At 43.0% G+C, this 25,455-nt stretch overlaps 1 protein-coding gene and 1 pseudogene across 4 annotated transcripts in view; both read right to left on the bottom strand.

Annotated features, from left to right (window-relative positions):
- The window catches only part of Fmn1 (formin 1), a 377,899-nt gene that overhangs the window by 17,648 nt on the left and 334,796 nt on the right, over positions 1 to 25,455 (bottom strand). For all 4 annotated transcript variants that reach the window (NM_001447270.1, XM_087651256.1, XM_087651258.1 and 1 more), the window contains 2 exon segments: positions 9,317 to 9,466; positions 15,192 to 15,243. In NM_001447270.1, the coding sequence (NP_001434199.1) occupies positions 9,317 to 9,466; positions 15,192 to 15,243 (202 nt within the window).
- LOC147995633 (mRNA turnover protein 4 homolog pseudogene) lies at positions 51 to 930 on the bottom strand (annotated as a pseudogene).

Genomic DNA, 25,455 nt, shown 5'->3' with positions numbered 1-25,455 from the left:
CCCTAGCACACTTCCTTGTCTTCATCCATAGCAAAAATAAACAGCTGCTCCCTCCAGAGGGGTGACAGCAGTCCTGGGGGGCCCAGCAGAGATGAAGAACTTCCTGGAAGGTCTTAGTCCTGGTTCTCAGAGTTCGCTGTCACCCTCCTCCTCAGACTCTCCCTCAGACTCAGGCGCGCTCTCGGGCAGGTCATTGTTCATCTGCTGGAATCTTCCCAACTGGGCACCCCACATGTATTTGATGGTCACTTTTTCCAGCCATCTCATACCCAAACAGCTTCAGGACACAGGCCTACTGTGGCGTCAGCATGTCACCCTCCTAACATACTTCACAGTCAAATAGCAGGGTCATCACACCTTTTCTGAGGGTCACGGGCAGACCCAGCTGCCTCGGCTGTGGCTCCATGGAATGAGGGAACCGCTTTGGTGGCCCTGGATCCAGGCTCACAGCTTAAGTTGCTTTGTTCCTAGCTCAAGCAAAATCCTTTTCTGTGTACTTTGTGAACCACTCATTCACCTCCTCCTCATGCGGTTGGTAAAAAGGGACCCAACTTCACCTCTCAACTTCTTGCTGACCTGATGTATTTGTCTTTGTCAGATGGGTTTCGACCCAAGGCCACTATCATCATCTTGTTTTTGCCAAAGAACATTCGGTTGTGCTTCCAGGCATTGTGGATGTCCTCCAGCTTGCCGTTGCTCATGTTGGCCACAGAGAAGATGAAGAGGTACTTGTAGGCACCCACACATCTCCAAAGATCTTCTATCAGGTTCTGCTTCAGTCCCAAGGCTTTCTTGGCAGTTTTTGTTAAGGAAACTCTCTTGTTTCACTCGGATTTAGGTATCGCACTCCACTCCCTCCTTTTTTTTATTGGATATTTTATGTATTTATATTTTGAGGAACAGAATTCTTCTGTTTTGTCAGTATGTAGTTTTTACCACATGTTTCAGAAGGTCAGGGTTTGAGGAGACCTTCAAGATGACCTCAGACTTGTCATTTCCATAAATAGCGACTTCTGGGGAGGTGTTCCCAAATGTTCATGTCTCATATTTAAGTCGTGACATTGATCAACCCTTACTCAAGCACAGAGCATAGTCTGGAAACTGTTCCTAAGACCACAGGCTTCAGGCACTTATCCCATTGGATCCTGACTCAGTAAATGGGCTCTCATTTCCACAATTCTTTCTGTTGATCCCAAGGGTCTCCCTAATTAGGGAGCCACTGATCTCAAATATCCCCCACTGGCTTCTGTTCCCCCTTCAAGTCTACTGAAGGTGGTCTTTTTGATAGGTTAGTGATGCTCCCAAAGCCAAAGGCCTCCCTCGTCCCACATTTTCCTGAGATCATTTTCTTCTCCACAATCACAAGGGATCTTTACTGCCCATTTAACGACATTTGACTGTTCTGAGACCCTTTCCATGCAGATAAACAGGTGCTGGGCCTGTGCCAGGTAATCTACCCCGACACTAGAGAGCAGGGCTCTATCTGGAGGTCAGGGGGAGAAGATACTCAACTAAACTATCAAAGCAATATGGATTAAATGCTAAGTCATTAAATACCATGGGTATTCCTGGTTGTCAACTTGACTGGAATTAACCAAAATCCAGACTCTGGTATACACCTGAATCATGTGAGATGGGCACACCCGCCCTAAATCCAGATCTTCTGAGGTGGGAAGATAGATCTGGGCCACACCTCATGGCAGCCTATATATAAGACATGGAAGAAGGAAGCTTTTGTTCTTTGCCTGCTTGCCCTCGTTTGCTAGCAAGCTCACCTCTTCACTGGCATTAGAGCCTATCTCTTTGGAATTCTATCTTATATTAAAAGCCGTCTGAGACAAGTAGCCTCATGGGCTAAACAATACTGGAATTTTGGATTTTCCATCTGGAGACAGCCACCTACTGTTGGAATAGTAGGGCTATAACCTGAAAGCCACTCTAGTAAATTCCGGTTTGTGTGTGTGTGTGTGTGTGTGTGTGTGTGTGTGTGTGTGTGTATCCTATCAGTTCTGTTTTTCTAAAGAACCCTGACTAATACAGATGTTAACAACAACAGCAACAACAACAACAACAACAAAACATGCAGTTACAGACCAGTGGGAAAAAGAAATTCTACTTAAAAAAAATTACAAAAAAGTCTTAAAAGACCTGGTTTTGAAGGATAACTGTTTGGTCAGCAGGACGTAGCTGAGAACCATGAAGAATTAGAAGGCAAGAAAGTTCAAGTGTGAGAAACAGCGGAGGTCACTACAGTAGGTTCGGGGGAGGGGGAGGTCTAGAGAAGTGGCTGAACAGTGAGTATAGATTAAGTTCTAGGTTTTTACTCCTCAGTCTTCTAGTTCTTAGAGAAACTGTGGTGCTGGCACTTCACTAACTCCCCTATGTTCATTTTAAAATAGAAATAAATCTTCCTTTGCAGGGTTTTGAGGACCCACAAAGTTAACAGACCAACCACAGCTAAGCTTCCCTCCCGCTACTCCATCAGCACTGGGAAAGAGGGTATGTTCAAAGTTATGTGAATTGAATGCTAAGATGCCCGGGCGAACAGAGCAACCTCGTTGGGGGAGAACAATGAGCATGATGAACTTCTAATGTGGGCCAGAGCTTCGCAGATCTGAGGTAAAGACCAGTAACCACAGGGCAGGCAAAACCGGGAAGGATCAAATAGATGGAGAAACTGTCTTGGAGTTCTGATAATAAAGCAGATTTCCAGCTTGCTTGGCAGTGCCAAGATAAGGATACTGTTGTGACTGAAAACTGCGCAAACTCTGAAAGGTGGGCCTCAGTTGAGAAGGAATGAACTCTGGTTGGGAACCTAGTGATTTGCAGAGGAAGGCTGGGCATCCTCTTGATAATGCAGTAGGAGAGTCGGGCCTAAGCCTTAGAAAATATGTCCGTTCTGGGTGGGAGGATTTAGGAAGCCAAGGCAGAAGTGATGGGCAAAACTGTATTTCAGGGGATGGCACAGGATGGAGGAAGCACAAAGAGAAAGACACAGAGACCTGAAACTGGGGAAGCTTCATGCTTAAGGATGGGAGGTAAGAGAGACCCAACATACAGCATGCGATGAGGACAGACAGGCATTTTTTTGAAGATAAAGGAGTGCTATTGTCTAAAAGAAGCGAAGATGGCGTTAACCATCGACTCCACAAGTGGGAAACGTGGCTGAGTCTGCCAATGGTTTATCATACAGTTTTCCCGACATAACAGGTAACAAATCTCATAACACTTTAGCTGGGCGCAGGGCTCTTGGTCTCCCTTGTGATTGTCCATGAGACTTGGTTCAACCCAATGGGTGAAGAATGAAACGGGTATACGCACCTTTCCTCTCACACTACTAAAAGACAAGCCCCTCCCCCACCACACCTCCTGGCGGGAATTAGTACTGGCAAAGGCGGACACAGCATGAGCCATCCTGAAGTTTCTGAGTAAGGACCACCCCCTAAGGATTTCAGCTACAAAAGGAAGGAAACCACGTCCTCAACAGCGAAACTCCTTATATCCAGGTTGTTATACAAGTGGAATATTAATTTCTCTTTAAGTATCAGTTATTTTTCAGTCTTTGCTTTGGGGGTGAGACTTTATTTTTATTAAGATAAAAAAGTAGTACTGGTAAAGAAATGAAAAATAAACTCTCAAAATTAGAAAGGAAAGGAGAAGAAATGGACTGACAGTATCCAGAAGAAAGAAGCCAGATTATATTGGAAAAAAAGTCAGTAATAGGGACTGGAGAGATGGCTCAGCAGTTAAGAGCACTTCCAGGGGTCACGGGTTTAGCTCAATCTTGCCACAAGGGATGTTCCTAATCCCCTGTGACTGCAGCTCCTGGGATTCAATGCTTTCTTCCATGGACACTGCATGTGGATGCATGTGTGCACTTGCACACAAGTACACATGCTTAAACCTCCAGTCTTAGACCCCTTGTCGTGTATTAGTCTATCCTGTGTGCATGACAAACTCATCCTTTCAGATGTGAGCTTCAGCCTTTAATGGCTGAGCCATCTATCCAACACATGTGACATATTTTTAATTTAAAATTTAAGGATTAAATTTATTACAGGTGAGATAAGAAGATTTTTCTTTTCTTTGCTTTTTTGTTTTTTTTTTCTTTTCTTGTTTATGACAATCTTGTGTTTCAATTAGGTTCACGAGAGCACTTACTGTGTGTGTACCTACTCAGAACTGTTTTCAACTGTGACAGGGAAATTCAAACTAGTATTTTAAAAAGATTTTGTCAAGTGCTGAAGCATTTTCCTGGCCAGGTGTATACAACCCTGCATAATGGAAGGCTAGGGAAAAGGAAGTTGACTTCTTAGAAGTAACTGGAATGATTTTGTACTTATGTCAGTATGAATGCAAAAAAATTAAATAAATAAAATTTATTTTGTTTAGCTCAACTTCAGGGAAAACTTTTCCATATAAAAATATGGATTTTTTTTTTGCAGTACTCACAGTACTGCACTACAGTCAGTGGGTCATGAGTGAGTGGAGGGGTGACCTTGTTCATTCCTTCGTCCTAGAGCAACATAACCAGTAGGGATCTCTGGGAACAGTCTTTGGGATCACAGAACCCAGCCTGGATCTATCTGTTGTCAAGGCTGTGGCAGTTGCATAACTAACCATAATAGCTTCAAGGGATATACTCAAAACAAAACCCTGTTGGTCTTCAGCTGGAGCTAAGAAAACAGGGTAAGTAGCTCTCCATTCTCCCATGGTGTAAACTATCGCTATGCATATAATGAAATATCTTATTTGCATTTGCCCATAACATTTACGAAATGTCTTGTTCACTCCTCACTGGCCCATTATGGGCTTTTTAAATGGTACTTTTAAAGTTTGCCTTGGCTTGGGGTGAAGCATTTGCGTGGACATTATTCCTGGAGTCCTGGGTCTCCGGGGTCATATTCACCTTCTGCTAATTCATAGCTCACTGTGTGGTTTGTGTGCATGGGTGGGCATGTGTGGGGAAAGCCTGGAGAGATCCTAAGTGGTGAAATGTTTTAGGAAGCAGGATCCACGGAAAACACAAGCAATTAAAAAATGCAGAAAATCTTAGGCTACCTTCTTGCAGTTGTTATGCATGTGATTGGATAATATTTGGATTTAATACGTGGAAAAGGGATGGACTCAAAGTCCATGAAGTGTTTGAACATTAAGAGATTCAGATGCGGAAAGTATATGAAGAGGTAAAAAATAGTGCAAGGCTGTCAGTGAGTGTGAAATATAGTCTTGGTGAACTGTGGCATTCTGCTAAGCACAATGCTGCAGAAACACTTTTGTGCGTACATCCTTGATTTAAAAATTAGCCCTTCAAGATGAATATTAGAATTTTGTTTATAACCACAAAACTGGGAGAGTGAGATTGTGTATGTCTCTCAAAGCCTGGATGGCAGTGACAACTCCTCTTGCCCCAAGTCTTGTCCCAATCATGTATCAGATGTTTGGTTTGAAACAATTTCCAGTTTTTTCCTTAATAGGCTCAAGCAAAAGTGAGGACTGCTTTCTCAAAGTTGCACTGGTTTCAGAATACCAGAAAAGTCGTTGCCAGAATCATAATGATTTCAATCTAGAAGAGATCAGAGTTAACCCGTAGTTCCTGTTTCATCCTCAATACCCGCTTTTCATTGGTTCCCTATGCAGTGAGCATCTGGCCTAAAGCTGTACAGCAAATGAATGGCAAAGTGAAAGGGAGACATTTTGAGATCTGACCTCTGTTTAGAGGTCCCTTTCATACTACTGAGCACTGTTTGTACTCTGAAGGGATAGGAGAAGGAACCGCAGGCTTCACTGGGTGTGTTAGTGTCACCCCTGGGGGCCACACAGTGATAGAGAAGGAATCTTCTGGATTTGTACTTAGACATGGAAACATGCTCTTTTGCTTAAATGTGGAAGAAAATCTAAAGCCATTAATATACTACTATGTAGTAAATTGCTTTTCTGATGGCACAGTTAATATAAGGATAAACCATGTCCCCAGGAAATGTTCTCTCTCCTCTCTTACCCACAGGATTTAGTTTACTAGTTTAATGGCACAGCAACGTTGAGCATTTTAATACAACATTTAAAGAGTACTCTAGCTTTACAAGGGGGAGTTGCTAGCGTGGCATTGAGGTACATGGGTCTAAGTGTTATACTAGCCTAATGCATATTCATGAAACCTGCACTAAGCAGAAAAAAATAAGTAAACATTCTCTGTGACCTAAAATTAACCTCAAGTGGCTTAAAGTAGTCCAGTCCTTCCATTTCATTCGGAAGTGGGGTTCAAACAAACAACATTTACCTTTGGGTCTTTCTCTTTGAAAACACTATTATTGATTACCTTTTCTCCCAGTAACTTCTTGGATTTCAATTGGCCTTCAGACACACTTAAAAATCACGTGATCTTAATTTCTCGTGATGAGATATCAAACCACATTTAGCCCAACAGTTACCCAATGTCAACCTTTCTTTTGGCTATGGATTTTGTTTTTTAATGCTTTTGAAGAGTTCTGTTGAAGGATGTTATATTGCATCACGGAATTTAGTGTTACAGATTTAATATGCTTCTGGGAAAACTGCAATTAAAACATAAATATCAAATATCACTAAGTGTCAACGCAATTATATTATTTCTAATTTCATTATAATAAGTCAACTTAAGTTAGTTTGCTTATTTTATACTAATGAATAATGCCACTTAAGAGCCTGAGAGCTAAACTTCTTATCATGAAGAAAAAAAAAAAAACCTGCATAGGAAGATCCTGGATAATCAATTTAATTGGTTGAACGGATGTGCTAAGATGTCTTTAATGGTAGGGTGTTCTAAGCTTGCTGCTTCCAAAAATCTTTCCCAAACTTAAAAGTTCAGAGATGTTTTAGGCTGACACTTCCCTGGCGATCCATCTCCCTGGAGCATGGCTGCAATGAAGAGACCCCGGAAACTGCTAAATGATCAGTGAAGGCTTTTGGGAAGTCATGACCCTGGGGAGGTGCTGGTTTACAGAGTGTGAAGCAAGCAATTCCCCAGCTGTACCCAGGAAGCAATGCTGTGAATGTGCACGCTGGCAATCAGAGAAAAGGTCAGACACTATGAAAGATGGCTGGGCACCACCTCAGCAGACCCATAGATAGTTTGGTCTAACTTCTGTGAGTGTGGGGGCAGGGTGCAATACAGTTTGGAATGCAGTTCAAGATTCTACAGATTTAAAAAACAAAACAAAACAAAAAGCAATTAATTACCCTCTCTGCTTTTGTTTCTTTGTTCTGGACCAGTTTTAGGGCTTCAGAGACAACTCATTAAGAGCTACCCTCAAAATTGGAGAGGAAAATCCCCAAACAAAGGCTGTATGTATGCTCAGAACTCCCTGCAGCCCAGCAGCCTGGCGAGGGTGTGGAGATGGAGTGGCCTGGCAATGAACCAGAAACCACCATTAGATCAAGAAGAGGAACTTCACTCTTCTAGCCTCAAAAAGACTTTATTCTATGGAAGTTAATTCAGGTTACATCGCGAAGGGAGAGAATGCAGACTTAGGTACATTTTTCAGGATTTTTTCCCTCTATATTCAACAAGCTACTTTCTCAATGTCTGTTAATTTTTAAATTCTTAACACCTAGTAGTTCGTATTCATTGTAAGACTTCTTTGTGTACTCTGTGTGTGTGTGTGTGTGTATGTGTATATACATATATATATCAGAATGATCCGGTTAGAGCGACTGTCCAGGGCAATACTTCAATTGCTTGGGTCTCTGTGTTGTAATCAGTAGAGTCCTCTGGACTCACTGTGACACAGAGTGATGTGTCAACCACCGTCATGTCTCTGCTTCACTTTATTTGCATTGTGAGTTCTTGGTTTTTAAACATTTAGAATTTCTTTTTTTTTTTTTTTTTTTTTGTCAAATGGAGTCTGAATACAAACTCAGGTTGCCCTCAAAACTCACAATCCCCTTGCCTCAGCCCTCTATGGACTAGGATTACAGACATGGATCTCCACACATTGCTTGAATACACTGAGTCTTAATTCTCTTCTTCCTGAAGAGGTAACGCTGTGATGATGTGCAGATAAATAGCCTTAAAAAAAAAAAAAGGCAGGATCTCGTGGTGTACCCCAGGCTTGCCTCAAACTCACTTTGTATTTAGGCTGCCTAGAATTCATGGCCACTTCCTTTTCTAGACTCCTAGAACTGTAAGTATGGTCATTCACACCCAGCTCCAGATGGAAAAGAAGCTTTAACTTTAGAAAAAGGATAGGGGTTGGGTTCTTTCTTCCAAAAATTCTTGAGAAAATATTTAGAGATGTAATGCCATTGAATGAAAATCTCTACATTTTCATTTTGATAAGAGCAGTGTAAAGCATATGTTAGGGTGCACTGTCTTCATATAGTATAAAACCCTCAAATATAGCAGTTTTTGCAAGTTAGAGAACACGTATACTGACAGTGGAATTTTGTGTCTCAATGTTTACAGCAATGGACAGTCTCTGACTTTGTAGAACCTTATGTTTCCTTCTATGTCCTCTTGAACAACAACAGTCTCATACCTGTTCCTCAGGAGTTAGAGATAAGACCTGTTTAAAGTTCCAATCTTGGACACCCTTTATGGATTCATAGCAGCCTTGAATGCCACAGTTAATCGCAATGTTTTTGAAACATTAATCTGAAAAACAGGGCTAAAGTCTCTCTCTCCCTCTCTCTGTCTGTCTGCCTTCTCTCTTTCTGTCTTTTTCTCCCTCTCTCTCTCCCCCCTCCCTCTCTCTAACACAGTGCCTATGTTCATAGCTGACTCTTTTTTCTTTTACCCCCCAACTAATAAAACCAAGAGGCTGCAGGGCGGCCGAGTGAGCGGCACAGTTTGATGTCCTCAGCAGGATACAGGGAGTCAGAAGTGACGCTGTAAATCCAGCGTGGGGCTTCAACACTGTGTGAAGTGTGGCCTGAGCTGGGGAGATTTCCCTTTGATGCAAATGCAGTATATTAATGGGAAAAAGCATTCACTTTTATTTGTCTGTACTGTCTGCCACAGCAAGGCTGCCTCATTTAGCTTGGGCCGACATGAAAATACACAGAGAAGCAATCTGTTGCAAATTAGCACAACTCGCCTTTCATTTACTAGCTAGTAATTGGAAGGGGTTAAGAGAATGGAGCTTTATCAGATCGTGTGAGTGTATCTTGCCCACAGGGGCAGCAAGTTTTCCCTGAATTTCTCTGGGAAACTCTGAGACAAGAATCCTTCCTAAATGTTGAGTTGATGCAAAAGAAGAGACCGATGGCTGCGAGGCAGGCACACTTCATGGGCCCCGCAGAGCCGCTCAGGAGGCATCCATGCCTCATCTAGCCTTACCTTTCTTTAGATATGTTCTTACTCTCCCGCTTCCAAATGGTCTTGAAGTCGCTGCAGAACTCAAACCACACCATAAACACATAGCTGGGGGTGACCTCCTTCTCTCCAGTCTTTGGCTTCATTCCAAAATATCCCACTGTTGTTTCAAAACTGCAGAAGGTGGAGGAGGGGGGACATGGAGAAAATAAGTGACTGTCAATAGTAAAACCCATTAGGGTGCTGAGAAGGGACACTGTGGGCAGTGCCTATTCCCTGACACAGGAGTCAGGACTCACAGTTACTGGAGACTACTCAAAACCCCGAGAAGCCTAAAAACATTTGCCAATGGATTCATCATGGTTGGGAAGGCTACCGGGTACATCTTATCTGTGTGAACTGAAGAACATTCCAGGGGTTATGTAACTTAGGCTTAAGTTTGTTCTCCATCTTAAACGCAAGTCATTTCTTCTGATATTTGCCTGTGTTTAATGATTACGTGTCAGACCATGACACATTGACTGTCCCAATAATAGTAGCCGGTTAGATGGCCAATTGGGAACATGAAAACTCGGGGCACTTTTGTACTTTCTACATTCTGATCTGTTCTAGCTGTTGGCTTCAGCATTTGACATCTTATTCTCATTGCTTCAAGAGTAAAATAAGAAATTTATACTCTATGGCCTCCCACTTGACCATGATGGAGGAATATAAACCACCAACATACAACACATACATACATACATACACACATACATACATACATACACACATACATACATACATACACACATACATACAACACATACATACATACAATACATACATACATACACACACACACACATACACATAATTAAAAAAAATAAAAAGGAGACATCCTTGTGAGCCTAGCAAGGGTTTGAAAATCAACCTCCAGTAGGGGTAGAAAGGTGCTCAGGTTTGTCTAGGGTAGGCTCCTGGATAGTGCCGCGACCTGCCCCGTGAAGGCACGCTGCCCACTAGCCTGCCTGGGCCTCCCAAGCAGCCCTTCATGGAGGCACTAGCTTGGCAGGGATTTATAGCTCTGAACTGAGTCTTTCCCCCCTCGCTCTCACCCACCCCGAGCTTCACAGGCTCATTTGCCAAGAGCAAGAACTCTTAAACAGCCCCCTTTCAAGGGTGTTGGAAACTAATCAAAGCAGGAATGGCGAGCCAGGTTTATTACTCGGTGCTCTATCATCTGCTCAGGCATGGTGGTTTTTGTGGCCATCCTGAATACTGAGTTTCTAATGGGACTCTATTCGGTGGTGATTGTAAAACCCCGAAGCCCTGTGACTATTACAGAGCATACTTTCATCTCCTCCTCAGTTATTAGGCAATATGTATCTCATAAGGTTTTATCACATTTCACAGATGAACTGTTAATTGATTCCATGGCTACGATTAGGTGAGATCCAAGCTGGAGCTGCTGCTCCAAGTCTCATAAATTCTGTGTGCTTCTGTAAATAACAAATCTGTTTTTAATGCAAATGAAAACTACTGGCCAGGGAATTTGGCCCCTAGTTATTAAAAGACTATGAGTGTTTAAGTGGAGAAAGGCAATGATGGCAGTCATCTCTGAAAGACTTTCTAATAATTCCAAATGCACAGATTTTTGAAGCAAAACCAGTAATCAAGGAAAGCAGTGAAGTCAACTCTCTCCCTACATCTACTGCTGTCAAAATTCTCGCAAAAAAATGAGTGTTCTACATCATATACCCTTGCGTCATTCCCTATGGAGTTTACATCAATTGTAATATGAGGATATACAGATACGCAACCAATAGAGGATTTCTTCCTGGGTTATTGGGTTTGGAACTAGAGAGGCCGGGCAGGTTAACACTTCCAATCTTCTCATTCTATTCTTCAGATGAGACATGGAATCCTGGGAAGACTGAATGACCATCAGTCTGGGTCTCCACCATCAGTCTGGGTCTCCACCATCAGACTGGGTCTCCATTCAGGCTTCCAACTCCCTGTGAGATGCGTGTCCTGCTCCCTGTTTCGGTTGCTCATGGGCACCAACACAGGCAGCTCCTACACAGAACACTCACTTCTCCCATCCTTCTTCAGGCTCATGTGTCACACATGAGCATGGGCCACCCCAGAAGGGCGCACCATCATTGTTCCTCTTCTTTCCTTCTGTCCGCTTTCTGCAGAAACACAGGCTTGTATATACACTGACACAGAAGAGAAAATATTTCACTTTGTATCCAGAGGACTCACTGTCTTCCTATCTCACAGCAGCGTGTAGTGTTGAGCACACACAACTAATTGCCATGGTTTCTCCATCACTCCATTTCTACATTATCTGGAACTCACATTTAGACACACTAGACAAACTGGTAACACTCCAGAAGTGACAGTGCTGTTGACATTTATCACAAGTAACTGTCCTCCCAGCCTTTTGCTGTGTGTGTGTGTGTGTGTGTGTGTGTGTGTGTGTGTGTGTGTGTTCTCGGGGGTGGTTTGGGAGGCCTTGTTCGCCTCTGTCAGAGGGGTTGAAACTTAAAAGGCGTGTTGGATTTCAGCATGTTTCCCTAAGTGTTTTGGGAACTGAGACAGCTAGTGACTGTTCAGAAGAACCAAGTAGAGACCAGGGTCTCTTTTGATGATGGCACAGCGATGCTGACAGACATAGCCACTCTGAGGAGGAGCCTGCCTCATCTGACCACTTTCTTTTTTTTTTTTGTCTTTATTTTTTATTTATTTATTTATTTTTTTATTTTTTTTATTTTATATTTTTTTTTATTTTTTTTATTAACTTGAGTATTTCTTATATACATTTCAAGTGTTATTCCCTTTCCCGGTTTCCAGACAAACATCACCCTCCCCCCTCCCCTTCCTTATGGGTGTTCCCCTCCCAACCCTCCCCCCATTGCCGCCCTCCCCCCAACAGTCTAGTTCACTGGGGGTTCAGTCTTAGCAGGACAAGGGCTTCCCCTTCCACTGGTGATCTTACTAGGATATTCATTGCTACCTATGAGGTCAGAGTCCAGGGTCAGTCCATGTATAGTCTTTAGGTAGTGGCTTAGTCCCTGGAAGCTCTGGTTGCTTGGCATTGTTGTACATATGGGGTTTCGAGCCCCTTCAAGCTCTTCGAGTTCTTTCTCTGATTCCTTCAACGGGGGTCCCATTCTCAGTTCAGTGGTTTGCTGCTGGCATTCGCCTCTGTATTTGCTGTATTCTGGCTGTGTCTCTCAGGAGCGATCTACATCCGGCTCCTGTCGGTCTGCACTTCTTTGCTTCATCCATCTTGTCTAATTGGGTGGCTGTATATGTATGGGCCACATGTGGGGCAGGCTCTGAATGGGTGTTCCTTCAGTCTCTGTTTTAATCTTTGCCTCTCTATTCCCTGCCAAGGGTATTCTTGTTCCCCTTTTAAAGAAGGAGTGAAGCATTCACATTTTGATCATCCGTCTTGAGTTTCATTTGTTCTAGGCATCTAGGGTAATTCAAGCATTTGGGCTAATAGCCACTTATCAATGAGTGCATACCATGTATGTCTTTCTGTGATTGGGTTAGCTCACTCAGGATGATATTTTCCAGTTCCAACCATCTGACCACTTTCTACTGAAGAAAAAGTTCAGAGCTACCCTATGGACCTACCACTGTCTGATAATGTCCAGACTACTCTCCTCTCCGGCCAAAATGTTCATCACAAAAAAAAAAAATCAATTTTGGTTCACAGAACAGTGCACTTGAAATCCGGACAAGAAGAATCACTAATATTTAATTGCCAGAGGGAATCTTCTCCAGCAGACAAAGGATGCCGTGTGCTCCTTGAAATGTCTAATTCTCAGAACGTAGCTTGCAAACAGCAATCAACTTTTAAAAGAGATTAATTTCTAATCATATGTTTTGTTTTATACCAACTCATTTAATCTCACTGTAAAGTGGCCTCCAACTCGACTCCAGTACATTTCCCCATCTGATCTGCATCCTTTTAATTTGGCCAAAATATCTTTTTTTTTTCTTTAATGGCAGACTACTAAGAGCGCAGAGCCAAAAGGCAAAGCGCTCTATACTTGGTGTGGAGACGCCAGAGTGGAACACCTCCCCTTACTGTTTTCTCATGTGTGCCTTCAGAAACTGCTTAGGGAAAGCAAATAGCCCTTAGCCTCAGAGTAAATTGTTTCTCTTGAGAATCAAACATAGGAATTTACTAAGTCTCACACGAATATTGCAACACTGACCACAACCTCCTTAAAGAGTGCAAGCAAACAACCGTGGTTTCTACATTAAAGATGAGATCTGACATATTTCAAGTATGACCTGAAAGCTAGACTACCTTCACCACAAACCACGGAAAATGCTGACAACCCAAAGTTATGACTCCCTTAGCATGTCTAATGCACAGCAGCAGCCTGGGCCTCGCCAACTCGAGCCCCTTGCCCTTCAGCAAAAGTCTTGAAAAGGGATTAGAAGTTGACGTGCATCCCGGAAGCCCAACTGCCGCTTGGCCTGATACCAGCCAGCCCTTGTTGATGGTCTCTGCTCTGGGAGCTGAGTGTCTCTGACACTGACTTTACACACCGAGGAAAGAAAGCATAATGTGGGGCTAAGTCCAGCTGAGGGGAGCCAAAAAGCTGAAAGCACAACCGTGTAATTGCCTGAGTTTTCAACAATTATCATGATAGGCTGATGCTCATGATTTGGGAACATGTCTGCACTTAGGAGACTACAGGACTGCCCCTCCATCTTGCTTTCATCGGCATCTTAATTTTGTTGGCAGATTAGGGCAGGAAGCAGGACTAAGCGTTGGCACCTGTCTCTGGGTTGTTAGAACTCTTTAGAATCGTGGCTAGAGAAGGAAAATGGCGCATTCCTCATGCAGGCGTTCTTACTTACATTCATCACTGCAAAATTCTTCTCATCTCTTTTGTAAAGCCTGTTTTCCCTGTAGATGCTGTTTCCTAGCTCAATGACCTCATTTAGTTACCTATATTACCATCACGTGTGTCTCGGTCTCTTCTGAAGGACAATGCCCCCTCACCCTCCCTTCTAGAAGGCTCACACTCCCTTCTAGAAGGGAGGTATACGCACGGGACTAGCACAGTGAACTGAGAGAACCTTCCCCTTCGGGGCTTTGAACAGATGGATTCTGGGCTCCACCAGGTGAGGTGACGGCTATACTCTGGTGTCTACTGAGAGAAGCAGGGGTCAGGAAGAGGGGCTAGGCTCAAAGGAAGAACTCTAGGATCTCTTCTGACTTCCAGGCAGTGTCTGTATGCAGAAGGTAGTCCCTTTCATTCTCTGTCCCTTGTCTATAAAAGCCTCTAGGATCTGAGCAAGGAAACTGAAGTAATAACCCTCCTAGTTGTTGATGCAATTGGCCTAACCTAGTTATGATGCTAAAAGTAAGCAGCTCTCTTCCTAACTTCTGTGAGCTGGTTCAGGAGCGGAGTTGGGAGGAGAGGCAAGCGGGTGGAACGAGCTCATAGTGCGTATGACGGCAAGGGGGTCTCATCGGCTCACTGTTCAGAGGTCTCAACCGACAGGACCAGAGCTGGCTGCTCAAACACAGTGCAAGTGAAGTCATAAAGTTCAAATGCTCCACGAGGAGGTAGGAAGTGCAGCAGTGGCTGTCCAGGCCTTGTCTCCCGACAACTGGGAAAGGGGATGGATGGGAGGGAGCTGTGCGGGAGGAGGGCCTGGAGGGGGGTTGTGATCAGGAGGTAAAGTGAATAAATACTTAACAGGGCGGGGGGAGGGAGAACCTCTGGCTTTGCCACTTGCTTCTGTGTGTGAGACTATGGACAGTTTCAGATAGTTCTAGAGACTGATGCTTGCAGAGAGATGGGAATATTCCCTAGGAAAATAAAAAGAGAGGACATCTAGTCTGAGAAAGAACAGAGACCAAGTCAAAGCTGCTTACCTTTTCTGTGCATTCTCCAAGTGACTTTCTTCCATTTTGTGCTCTTTTTTGGCTGGGAAAGAGAAGTATGATTTAAGCCATTTAACATAATATCTCTTCTGTAATCATATAGCTTCGACCACACCCACTCATTATTAAGGAATTCAATAGTGCATTCCATGTCACATGCCTGGAGAGCAGATCCATCCTGTGTCACTGACTTCTTCAACATGGTTATAGCTTACCGTCACCAAATAATACTATTTTGTCTGGGACACTCTTGAGAAGGAAAGGGAATGATAACAGTTACACCAGGGGAAATATATACATTGGGAAGGTCCTGACTGACGGGCTTGCCTGAGCTATAGCTGGCCTCCCCATGGTCCTTACCATGGGCCCAATGTATTCTCTCTCGCCCCTAAGCATTATACAGCAGTGTCTGCAGCAGCTCTGTTGGGATTCAAGAACAAGAACAAGAATCCTAGCCTCCATTCCACTCATAAAGTCAGTGTCAGTGCAGGGTAAACCTACTGAGGCTTTTCTCAGGTCATCATTTGTAAGTGCATTAGGAAAGAAATCGCGGAAGATCGCTGTGGAAATTAATGACTCCGAGATACAATTATGAATCTACATACAGATGGATGAGCCCACGCCATCGGATTATTTAATAAGACTTTTTTTTTGAGTGTTTTACAAAATTTCCCAGCTTGAAGACAGTATCATTATGTACGAAAACAACACTCATACTTTTAAAATACCCAGAAAAAAAATTAAGTAGGCCACAGTATAGCATGTGGGAGACCTATGATAATTTTAAATGAATAAACAAAGTCAATCCTATCTATCTCTTTTGACATACTCCATGAAGGGCATTAAAGCATATATAATATTTGCAGCGATAAAACCTGGATTGGCCTTGGTGGCTCCCAGAGGCTCAACCACCAACCAAAGAGCATACATGGGCTAGACTTACCCCCCCCCCCATACATGTGTAGCAGATATGTAGCTTGGTCTTCATGCAGGTCCCCTGATTACTGGAGTGGTGGCTGTCCCTGACTCTTGTTGCCTGCTGTGGATCCTGTTCCTGAAACTGGGCTGCCTTATCTGGCCTCAGTGGGAGAGGATGTGCCTGGTCTTGTAGGGACTTGATAGACCAGATGGGTTGGTTCCCAGGGCGGGCTTCCCTCTTCTCAAAGGGGAAGGGGGAGGGAAATGGGCTGAGTGAGGGGGGACTGTGAGGATGGAGCTGTGTTCAGGAGCTAAAGTGAATAAATAAATAATTGAGTGGGAAATAAACGGGCCTGTCACCTACTACCTGTGTGTGTGACTATGGACAAGTTATTCATGATCAAATGCTCAAGAGCTGCCTCATCTGTCCTCTAGGAATAGCCACGGTAGTTACTGTCAAGGTTACATAAGATAACGCAGGCACAGGGTTTACCACACAACTCATGGCCCCTCCACAACCTCACAGCCACCATTCATCCTCACCATCTTCATTGCTCTTTTCGAAGTGTAAGTTCAAATTTCCTCCCTGACGTCAAACATGGCATCCCTTCTAAAGTGTTCATGATGTCCTAGGAGGCCCCGGCTCCTCGGAAACATCTCCCTTTCTTTTCCGTGCTTGTGTGTGTGTGTGTGTGTGTGTGTGTGTGTGTGTGTGTGTGTGTGTGTGTGTGTGTGGCCAGCTGAGGTTTGAGCATACTGAGTGTGTGCCTCTGAGACCCTGCTTCTTCTGTTTCTCCTGCCCAGCCTCAGTACTGGTGACTCCCTCACTGCGCTCATGCCTCAGCCCATAGGCTACCTTCCCTGACTGATCTCACTAAGGAGAAGAACATCCAGTGCCACCTGTCATCACCAAGTCCTTCTCCAGGTCTCTGCCTTCTTGACTCACTTCCCCATCTTCTGCCTCTCTCCACCCAACAGTCTAGACTATTCCTTTACCCCTCTGCCTATAACACCACTGTACAATTGAGCTCCACGAGAATAGTTACTTCATGGGTCTAAATGTGGAATTGTGTTTATATACATCTGTGCGTGTCACAAAGAACTTAATAAGAGAGATACTGGCTTTCCTAAGCAAATAAATGAATATTTAGAATATAAACGTAAGCTAAGTATTGTGGGATAATGTGGCGTGTCATTTCTATATACAATGTTTCAAGTAATAAAATTGCAGCAATATTAAATGATCCCGCTTTGATAAATGCATCATTTAAGGGGGACTGAGCACTTGTGTGGCTCTTCTTTGCATTCTGACTCCCCAGAGAGCCCCAATAGAATTTTCTATGCATTACTGTAATCCTCTGCCAGTCAGACGCTGAGAACTAACCTGAACCTGTCAGGCTTCAAGCCCCCCTCAAATGTGAAACAAACTAATGATTTTTTTATGCCCAGTGATTTTAAACTATGTGCATGGCTAAACAGAAGAAGAATTTTCCCCTGAGCATGAGCGATCTTCCTGGAGCACTATGCTGTTCTCTGACACTGGATAGTTTCCAACTGGCCATGTCCATGATGTGGCAAGTCCACTATGGCCAAGCTGTCACTACATATGAACTCAATGACAAGAAATAATATATGCGAACTGAATGAAGCAGTAGGTCAGGTCTTCAATATTGCTGTGCATATGGTGATTTAAAAAGAAACAACATCTGCAAATGCAAAGGTAGGTATTACTGAGAGGTAATGAGAGTTTGAGAGAAAGGGTTTTAAGGGAAGTGATAGTGACTAGAAGCTTGCATTTCCCATGGTAAGGGGCCATATGCAGTCAGAAAAGGATATACTGTGAAGTAGACACTCCACTAGCCTTACATATTTCACCATCTCAATGAGTGACATTTTTGGTTGTGTCACTGACACATTTTAAGTTATGCTCCATTTAAGCCTAAGTCAAATATGTTATTTAGAAAGAAAACATTTAAAGACGGCACTCATGAACTCAGAAATGCAAATTCTGACATCATTGACAACGAAAGCAATTTTGAACCAAGTGTAAGAATCCCAGTGTTCTCAAACTCCATCCCTCCTTTCTCAGTACTGGACCTGAAGTCCCATGTGGGTGAATGGGGAATGAAAAGGAGATAGGAAAGCTCTGCTCCGTTCAAGAGATGGGAGGTGCTGGTCTCATCCCTGCATCTTCCACATTTCAGAGGGGAAAAGGATAAGTTAATGTTCTGCAATACTCCATACAGCAAAGAAACCATTCCTCCTGGCCATAGCTTCCTTGGCAACCAGTGACACCAGCCCGATGCAACTCTCAGCATTATTAATGAGGTTGGATTTGCTCTTTTATTCCAAGGGCCAGAGCCCATTCTAGGTGCTTGGGATCCACTGGAAAGTAGAGCTGCATTGCTACAGAACTTCCAGTTTAGTCAGGGAAGAAATGTGTTAAACCTGAGGGACAGGACTCCCTAGGAAGCAATTTTTGGTAAGTGGTAGCAAGAGATTTTCAGAGCACAGACAATGCCCACAAAGGCTGTTTTTGTAAGTTACTGAATTAGTCTAGACAGTCAGCGTTGGAATACTGACATGCTGGAAACTAAGCCCAAAACACAGAACACTGATGTTAATGAGGCTTGTGAAAATTTCCCTTATCCGGCTACTTTAACTAACACCTCTGGACCTACATATAGAATGTACTTAATCTCCTATAAGGTAAAGTCATGTGAGCAAGTGGCAATTTGGTATTTTAAGTTTTCTTTCCACTATGGTTTAAACTGTGGAATTATTAGTGGGGGTAGAGTGGATAGGCTTCTTAGAAGAATACGTTTGGAGGCGTTGTCAGAAGATATAGGAAGATAATACGCACCTTCACTTTGCTTCTATCTCTTGTTTACAAGACACTCTTTAAAAGCATACAGGAAGTTAAATAATTATTTTCCAAATTAAGGAATAAGGTCAGGTTTTAAGACAATAAAGGCAATTTAAAAAGTCAGAATTCCAACAATGAGAAGATTCATTTAGCATCAATTCTGACTTCCAAACTTCTTACCAAGGCCTCACATCCAAGAGTGTTTAACCTTTTGATATTTCATGTACAAATGTAACATGCTCATGCATAGCTACACTGGTCCATATTTTGTCAACTTGACAGGAAGTAGGGTCACCTTAGAAGAGCTGTGAAGAAATGCCTCCCTCAGATCTGTCATGTCTTGTGAGGCAGTGACTCGATGAATGGTTGATGGGGAAGGGTGTGGCCCACTGTACGTGGTGCAACCCCTGAGCAAGAACTTTGATGCTATTTCAGTTATAACCTAACATCTTTTCCAGTAGATTATGAAACTACTTTCTTTGCTTATCCACAGAGGCAAAGACTGTTTGCTTGAGATTGGAAAAGTTAATCACACCATTAGATTCCAATCCTGATTCTTTTTTGGGTACATTACATTTCTAGTTATTGCCCCCAAAGACTGCACCCCCTCAAAGTCAAACATAGGGGTAGCAATTAACTTGAGCCCCTATCATGAATCACAGAGGATTTTTAACAGTCCAGAATGGTGAGTCTTCTCTAGAATGTTTTTCAATCTACCTTGCCTGTATTCACTCAAGGAAATCACCATGTGTAGCAGTTATGTGCACAGTTATATACAAAATGAATGTATTCAACAAGACTAAAAGTCAAATGTACTCCTTGATCTATAGGCTGCAGAATAGCTCTTATGTTTGTACGCAAAAACCGACCTTCCTCTCATTGTCCATCACAACTAGAGATCCTGGCTCATCAGATGTCTTGCTAGTAAGCAGTGGCATTTTGAGAGGGTTCTTCCCACCCCCACCCCCACCCCCACCTCTTCTTCCTTCTGAGAAGTCTCAGCAGTGGGCTTAGAATATCCAGTAAAGCATGTTGTAAACAGATGTGCTGTCAGCTAAACTTGTTCCACTTGTGGAGCACAAGCAGAGAAGAGTTAGTATCCTTAAGGGTCTTTGGATGTTCATAGTAGAGAAACAGCAAAAAGTCAGCATCTGCGTTAGTCCCTGGTGAGTCTGCCTGTGCCTGACTTCTACTCTATTGTAGCTACAGAAGTCCTATAGGACATTGTCTTCCGAGATGAAGCCTTTTCATCTCCATTGACCATCTGTTCCAGCCACTAACATCAGTGACCTGAAGCCAGAGTTGTAACATGCTGTAGCTTGAGTAACAGTATTTGCTAGTTTAGTTTCTATGTTCATGTCACGAAGATGAACCTTTCCTTAAACATTTCCTCTGTAGTTATACCACCTCCTTCAGCACTCCAAGAATGGGATGAGGCTGGCTTGATCATCTATTTAGATCACTAATATTTGCATGTTCACTGAAGTAGCGCCCTCAAATCCTCTGGACTCTTTTCTTAGTGTTGGCTGATTGACTAATTATTTGGTGCACAAAACCTAGCTTTGTACCTGTCTTGCACTTGCTTTGAGATGCCTTCCTCATTTGACTGCACCATTCCCAGGTTTAGATTTGAAGTGGGGAACTCTTCATTTCCCTTGATCACCCAGGAGCCACTGTAGTTTTATTAACTGGCCTGACTGTGTTGGGAGGAGCAGTGAAGTCTGAAGAGAAAGAGATGAGGCATGTTGATCAAGCAGACCCATATTTACGGAGTAGGCTTTCAGTCTTACATAGGCAGAGTTGATGGGATCTGAAACAATTGCACAGGCAACACCAACGATGGAGCAGGAGAGATGACTGCAGTACTGGATGAATACTTCCTCCTTGTACAGTAAGCCCTGATGACCAGGCTCTTCATACTCTCAACTCTTGCCCAATGAACCTGTCACACTGGATTTCAACACTGTCTGGGCTTTCTCTCATGTTTTTATTTTTGGGGACAAGTGACTGCTTCTCATTTCGAATGCCTCTGTACCTTCTCTTTCCCCTCCCAATCTCCATTACCAAAGCCTTTTCTTCCCATTCAGGGATCAAGCTTAAAATCGCCCTGCATAATAAAGCCCTCTAGACCTCTTCCCACGGTGCAGAACTGGTTTTTCCTGTGATCTCCAAAAGAAACATGTCCATGGCACAGTGAGCAGTGCACTTCTGAGACCATTAGCTGGCACTCAACCTTTCCTAGTCCATTTTGCTTCTTGAGAGTGTCATCAAACGTCGTTTTCCCTTATGTGAAAGATGGTTAGGTGGACAGAGAAATTACTCACACGAACAGAATAGAGTCTAAGAGTCTCTGGGGTCTCTTCCTGAGTATACCAGGGTCTATTTCTTGGCAGTGTAATTCAACTCACTCTCTCTCTCTCTCTCTCTCTCTCTCTCTCTCCCCCTTCCCTCTCTCCCTCCTCCCCTCCCTCTCTCCCTCCTCCCCTCCCTCCCTCCTTCCTCAAGACAGGATCTCTTTCTACAGTCCTAGTAGTCCTTGAACTTGCTAAGTAGACCAGGTTGGCCACGAACTCACAGAGATCCACCTGCCTCTGTCTCTAGAGTGCTAGGATTAAGTTTGGCTCAAATCTCTTGTTTGTTTACAATAAAACAACAGGCGTAAGTGAGTATCCAAACACTGAGTATGCTATTTCTACCTCAGTATATGCTGCCTCCATCTGGACTATCTTCACAAGGACAAGTGACAGGAGCCTTTGAGTTCTAAAAATATACTAATTATTTTCCTAGGATTTCTTTTTAAAAAAGAAAAGCTTTTACAAATAAGACTGGACATTCAGAAAATATCCACACAAAACTGGACAACATTTCAATGTACCCAAGCCTTTGAATTTTTAATCTCAAGCATCCATTGGATGTAGGCAAAGAAGACTGTGCGGAGAGATTGAGGGCTTTATTCTAAACACAATAAAGTCATATTTATGAATACTCATAGGGAAGTAGTAAAATGTGAAGTGAGGGGAAGGGAGAGAGGTTGGAAGATCTTCCTAGAATTCTTTACACAGTCTATTACACTTTAATATACCATGGTTTATGGACCTGGTGTGGTTGGCATAAACCCACAGGACACACAGTAAAGAAGCTGGTTTTATTATAACTGCAGTTGGAGCAGTCAGTAATGTTAATGAGGATAAAGGGGAGCGTGCTCTGGTTCACGGGGCCTCCATCTGATATGAACATGCCTGTCATTTTTCATTTCTGAGGAAATCACCTAGCTCTTTATGCATTCTTCCAGGAGAAAGCAATGCTCTCTGGCCAGCCAAGCAGCAACACACCGACACTGAAGTGTGCTGCCTTTAACACTTGGTTACATGGAACCACTGAGTTATGGAGGGCTCCTATATCTTACTTTTTTCCTTCTTTTAAAACTTTTTACTTATTTATTTTGAGACAGGGCCCTGCTAAATAGCTTAGGCTTGCCCAAACTCCCAATGTTGACCAGACTGGCTTCAAGCTCTCCGAGGCTTGTCTGCCTCTGCCTCCCCAGCTCTGTGATTAAAGGATTACACCACCCTGCCTGTCTCTAATGGTATGTTTACCCAGGAAATATCGTCTCTTTGTCTTCTTGTCTCCTTAGTTTTCCTAATTGTGGTTAAACTAGAATGGCTATTTCTAGTTTGCCGCAGGGTTTTTATTTGGCAGTATCTAGATGCACAGTAAGGGTGACGAGCGTTTTCTGTATAAATGGTGGGAGGCTGTGCAATGGTCTGTCTAGGATGCAGTTGGATGTCCATGTCCCTTACACTAGAAAGCCAAGGCTTGTGGCAAAAAGTATAAGCAAAATGTACTGCAACAAAACCTTTGAAGAGGGCCCCAAGGTCATAAAAAATGTGGATAAAAGTAAATTTTAGAAATCATTGTAACTTCCCTTTTTTGAGTGAAAAAACAATAAATTTTGTGCACATTTCCTTTATCCATTTCTCAATCCTTAGACATCTAAGCTGGGAGCTAGGCTTTGACTCTATGTAGTACATTATCCAATGTCCCTACTATTGCCTAAGGAGCTTTGTTGCTCCCCAGAGTTCTCCCGTGATATGGTGGCATCTTTGGATCTTCACCGAACCGCACATTTTCCCGTTGTAGAATACACATCAGAGAGAAAGTTCTGAGCGGGAATTTCAGCTTTCACTCTGAATTTCCTGACTCTTGATGCTTTAACACAGACCATGGGGGTAAACGTTCAGAATGATCCGGTGAGAGAGGCTCGTTAGCACTAATGGGAGGCAGGTGGTGAGTTCTTCCACAGCCCTTGAATCTCCGTGTGCTGCCTCCTTGGTTCAAACCAAGACACCCTTTTACTCGTTAGCACTAATTAAGTGATGTATTTTTTGTAAAAAAAAATTTCATATATTTTACAGACACTTCTCACTAATCACATTTATAAAATATACTTTCTTACCTAGGGAATAATTTACATGAGTTTATTTTTTTCTTGTACTGCCTGCCCTATCTTTCAGTCATCCCATTAGACTTTCTGGAATGCTTTTAGGTGTCCTGTGGGAGAATGAAGTCTATGGTCACATCTCTTAGGGGAGAAATTCAATTTTTGAGAGAACTGTTCCCATCTCATTGGACCAAAAACCTCAAAAATAAGGAGGCTTAGCGTTGGGAAGCTCTGAGTAACTTCTGATAAGCTGTAGGTATGGCAGGAGAAGTCCTCTTCCTCAACCAACTTTTGCCCTGTCCTGCTGTTAGCATCCATCTAAATGTGGCTCACTTCTGGAAGACACAGCCTGTGGAGAATGTGTTTGCCTGTTTGTGTGTTTTGCTTTCCAACCTTTCCCTGTCAAGCTTAGTTAGTACTTGAGAATGTAAATGCAGGGTTTAGCAAGCGGTGCTTTGTTGCCTCTGTTCCTTGGTGAGAATGACTCCAGGGCAGTGGTCAGCTGGAATCTTTGTGAGCACAGTGAGATCGAGAGAGCAGGCTACAGATCCATTTTCCCTCTGATTCAGTGCAGCCCCTCACTTCACAAGTCAGTATCTCTTGTCTTTCCATCTCACAGAAGTGTAACATTGGATACTGACAGCCCACAGCAAATTGGGGGAAATTTTTCTATTCGGATTCTTTCGGTATTTCATGACCGCTTTGATAACTAATCATATTATAAAGACTATCACTTGAATCTTCATACCTTTTTTTTTAAAAGTATAGATCTTTTAAAATACGTTTGCATGTGCATGTGTGTGTGTATCACAGCCTGTGTGGTCAGAGGACAAGCTCAAGGGTGGGTCCTTACTTCCCATGTGGAACCAGGGTCTCTTTGTTGTTTCCTGCTGTGTATACAGCAGTATGCACAAGCAAGCTGCTCTTCTTGCTATAGAAGTGCTGGGATTTATAGGTGTGTACTACCTAACTTCCCATGGGCCCTGGGATTGGAGCTCGGGTCCTCATGCTTGCATGGTAAGAGCTTCGCCCACTGATCTGTCTCCCCAGCTCTGACTCTTTACACCTTAATTTTCCCACTTATACTCTAGATAAATTTAAGAACTGTGGAGCTAGAAGAATCCTAAGAAATTACCTAGTGTCAACCTTCATGCTATGCTTCAAAAGTCAACCAAGTTAAACAATAGGAAATTAAAGAAATATTTATTGAATATCGCAAAACTCAATTTGAACAAAAAAAAAAAAAAAAAGAATCTGTTCTTTGCCTCCAGTTTAGCTTTTGCTATAGAACACTGTTATTCTTCTAGGTCTTGGCTAGAGAAACCATAAAACTGTCCTATCTTTATAGAATTGAACAGAAAAGTAAGTTATAACTGAGAATTTGCACGTTACCTTTAAGTGGATAGTTACCCACATTGAACCCTCTTATTTAGATTACATATACCTTTGGATGTAAATTGCTACTCTCTCTATAAAATAATCATTCTACATTATTTTGTGAAGTGTTCAGACATGTGCCCAATATAAAGATGATTTCTAGTACAGCTCAGTGGCAGAGAACTTGTCTAGCATGCATGAGACCCCTGGGGCTTGATCTTCCTTCCCATTCCCCAAAATGGCTTTCATCACATTATAAAGAGCAAACTATGTTTTTAAAAAGGTGTTATACACCGTAAGATGTTTTAATGACTTAAGACAGATCATTACTAATAAAGGAAAGCCAAGGGAGGGAAATCTAGCAGGGCATCCACTCTCTTCTAGGGGATATTTCTCCTTCATTTAGATCCATTTACACTAGGTCTCTGCTTTGCTGCTTAAAGCATTTTGTTAACTGATGGATGCCATCCTTCTAGAATCCAATCGTTTAGATGTTCGCTCACAACAGCTGGCGCTCCACCAAATCCCTGCAAGCAATCACAGAGACCCACTGTAGCCATAACCTTGCTCTCAGCAGAGCCCTGCTCAACTCAAGGAGCCACAGAAAACGTTTATAAAACAGTCCAACTCTCCTGACGTTAGCTGTCCCTTCA

Source organism: Rattus norvegicus, chromosome 3 (genome assembly GCF_021556685.1).
Source record: "Rattus norvegicus strain SHRSP/BbbUtx chromosome 3, alternate assembly SHRSP_T2T, whole genome shotgun sequence".
In the NCBI taxonomy this organism is placed as follows: Eukaryota; Metazoa; Chordata; class Mammalia; order Rodentia; family Muridae; genus Rattus; species Rattus norvegicus.
The sequence above is the reverse complement of the archived record's forward strand: the minus strand, read 5'-3'. Positions and strand labels throughout refer to the sequence as shown.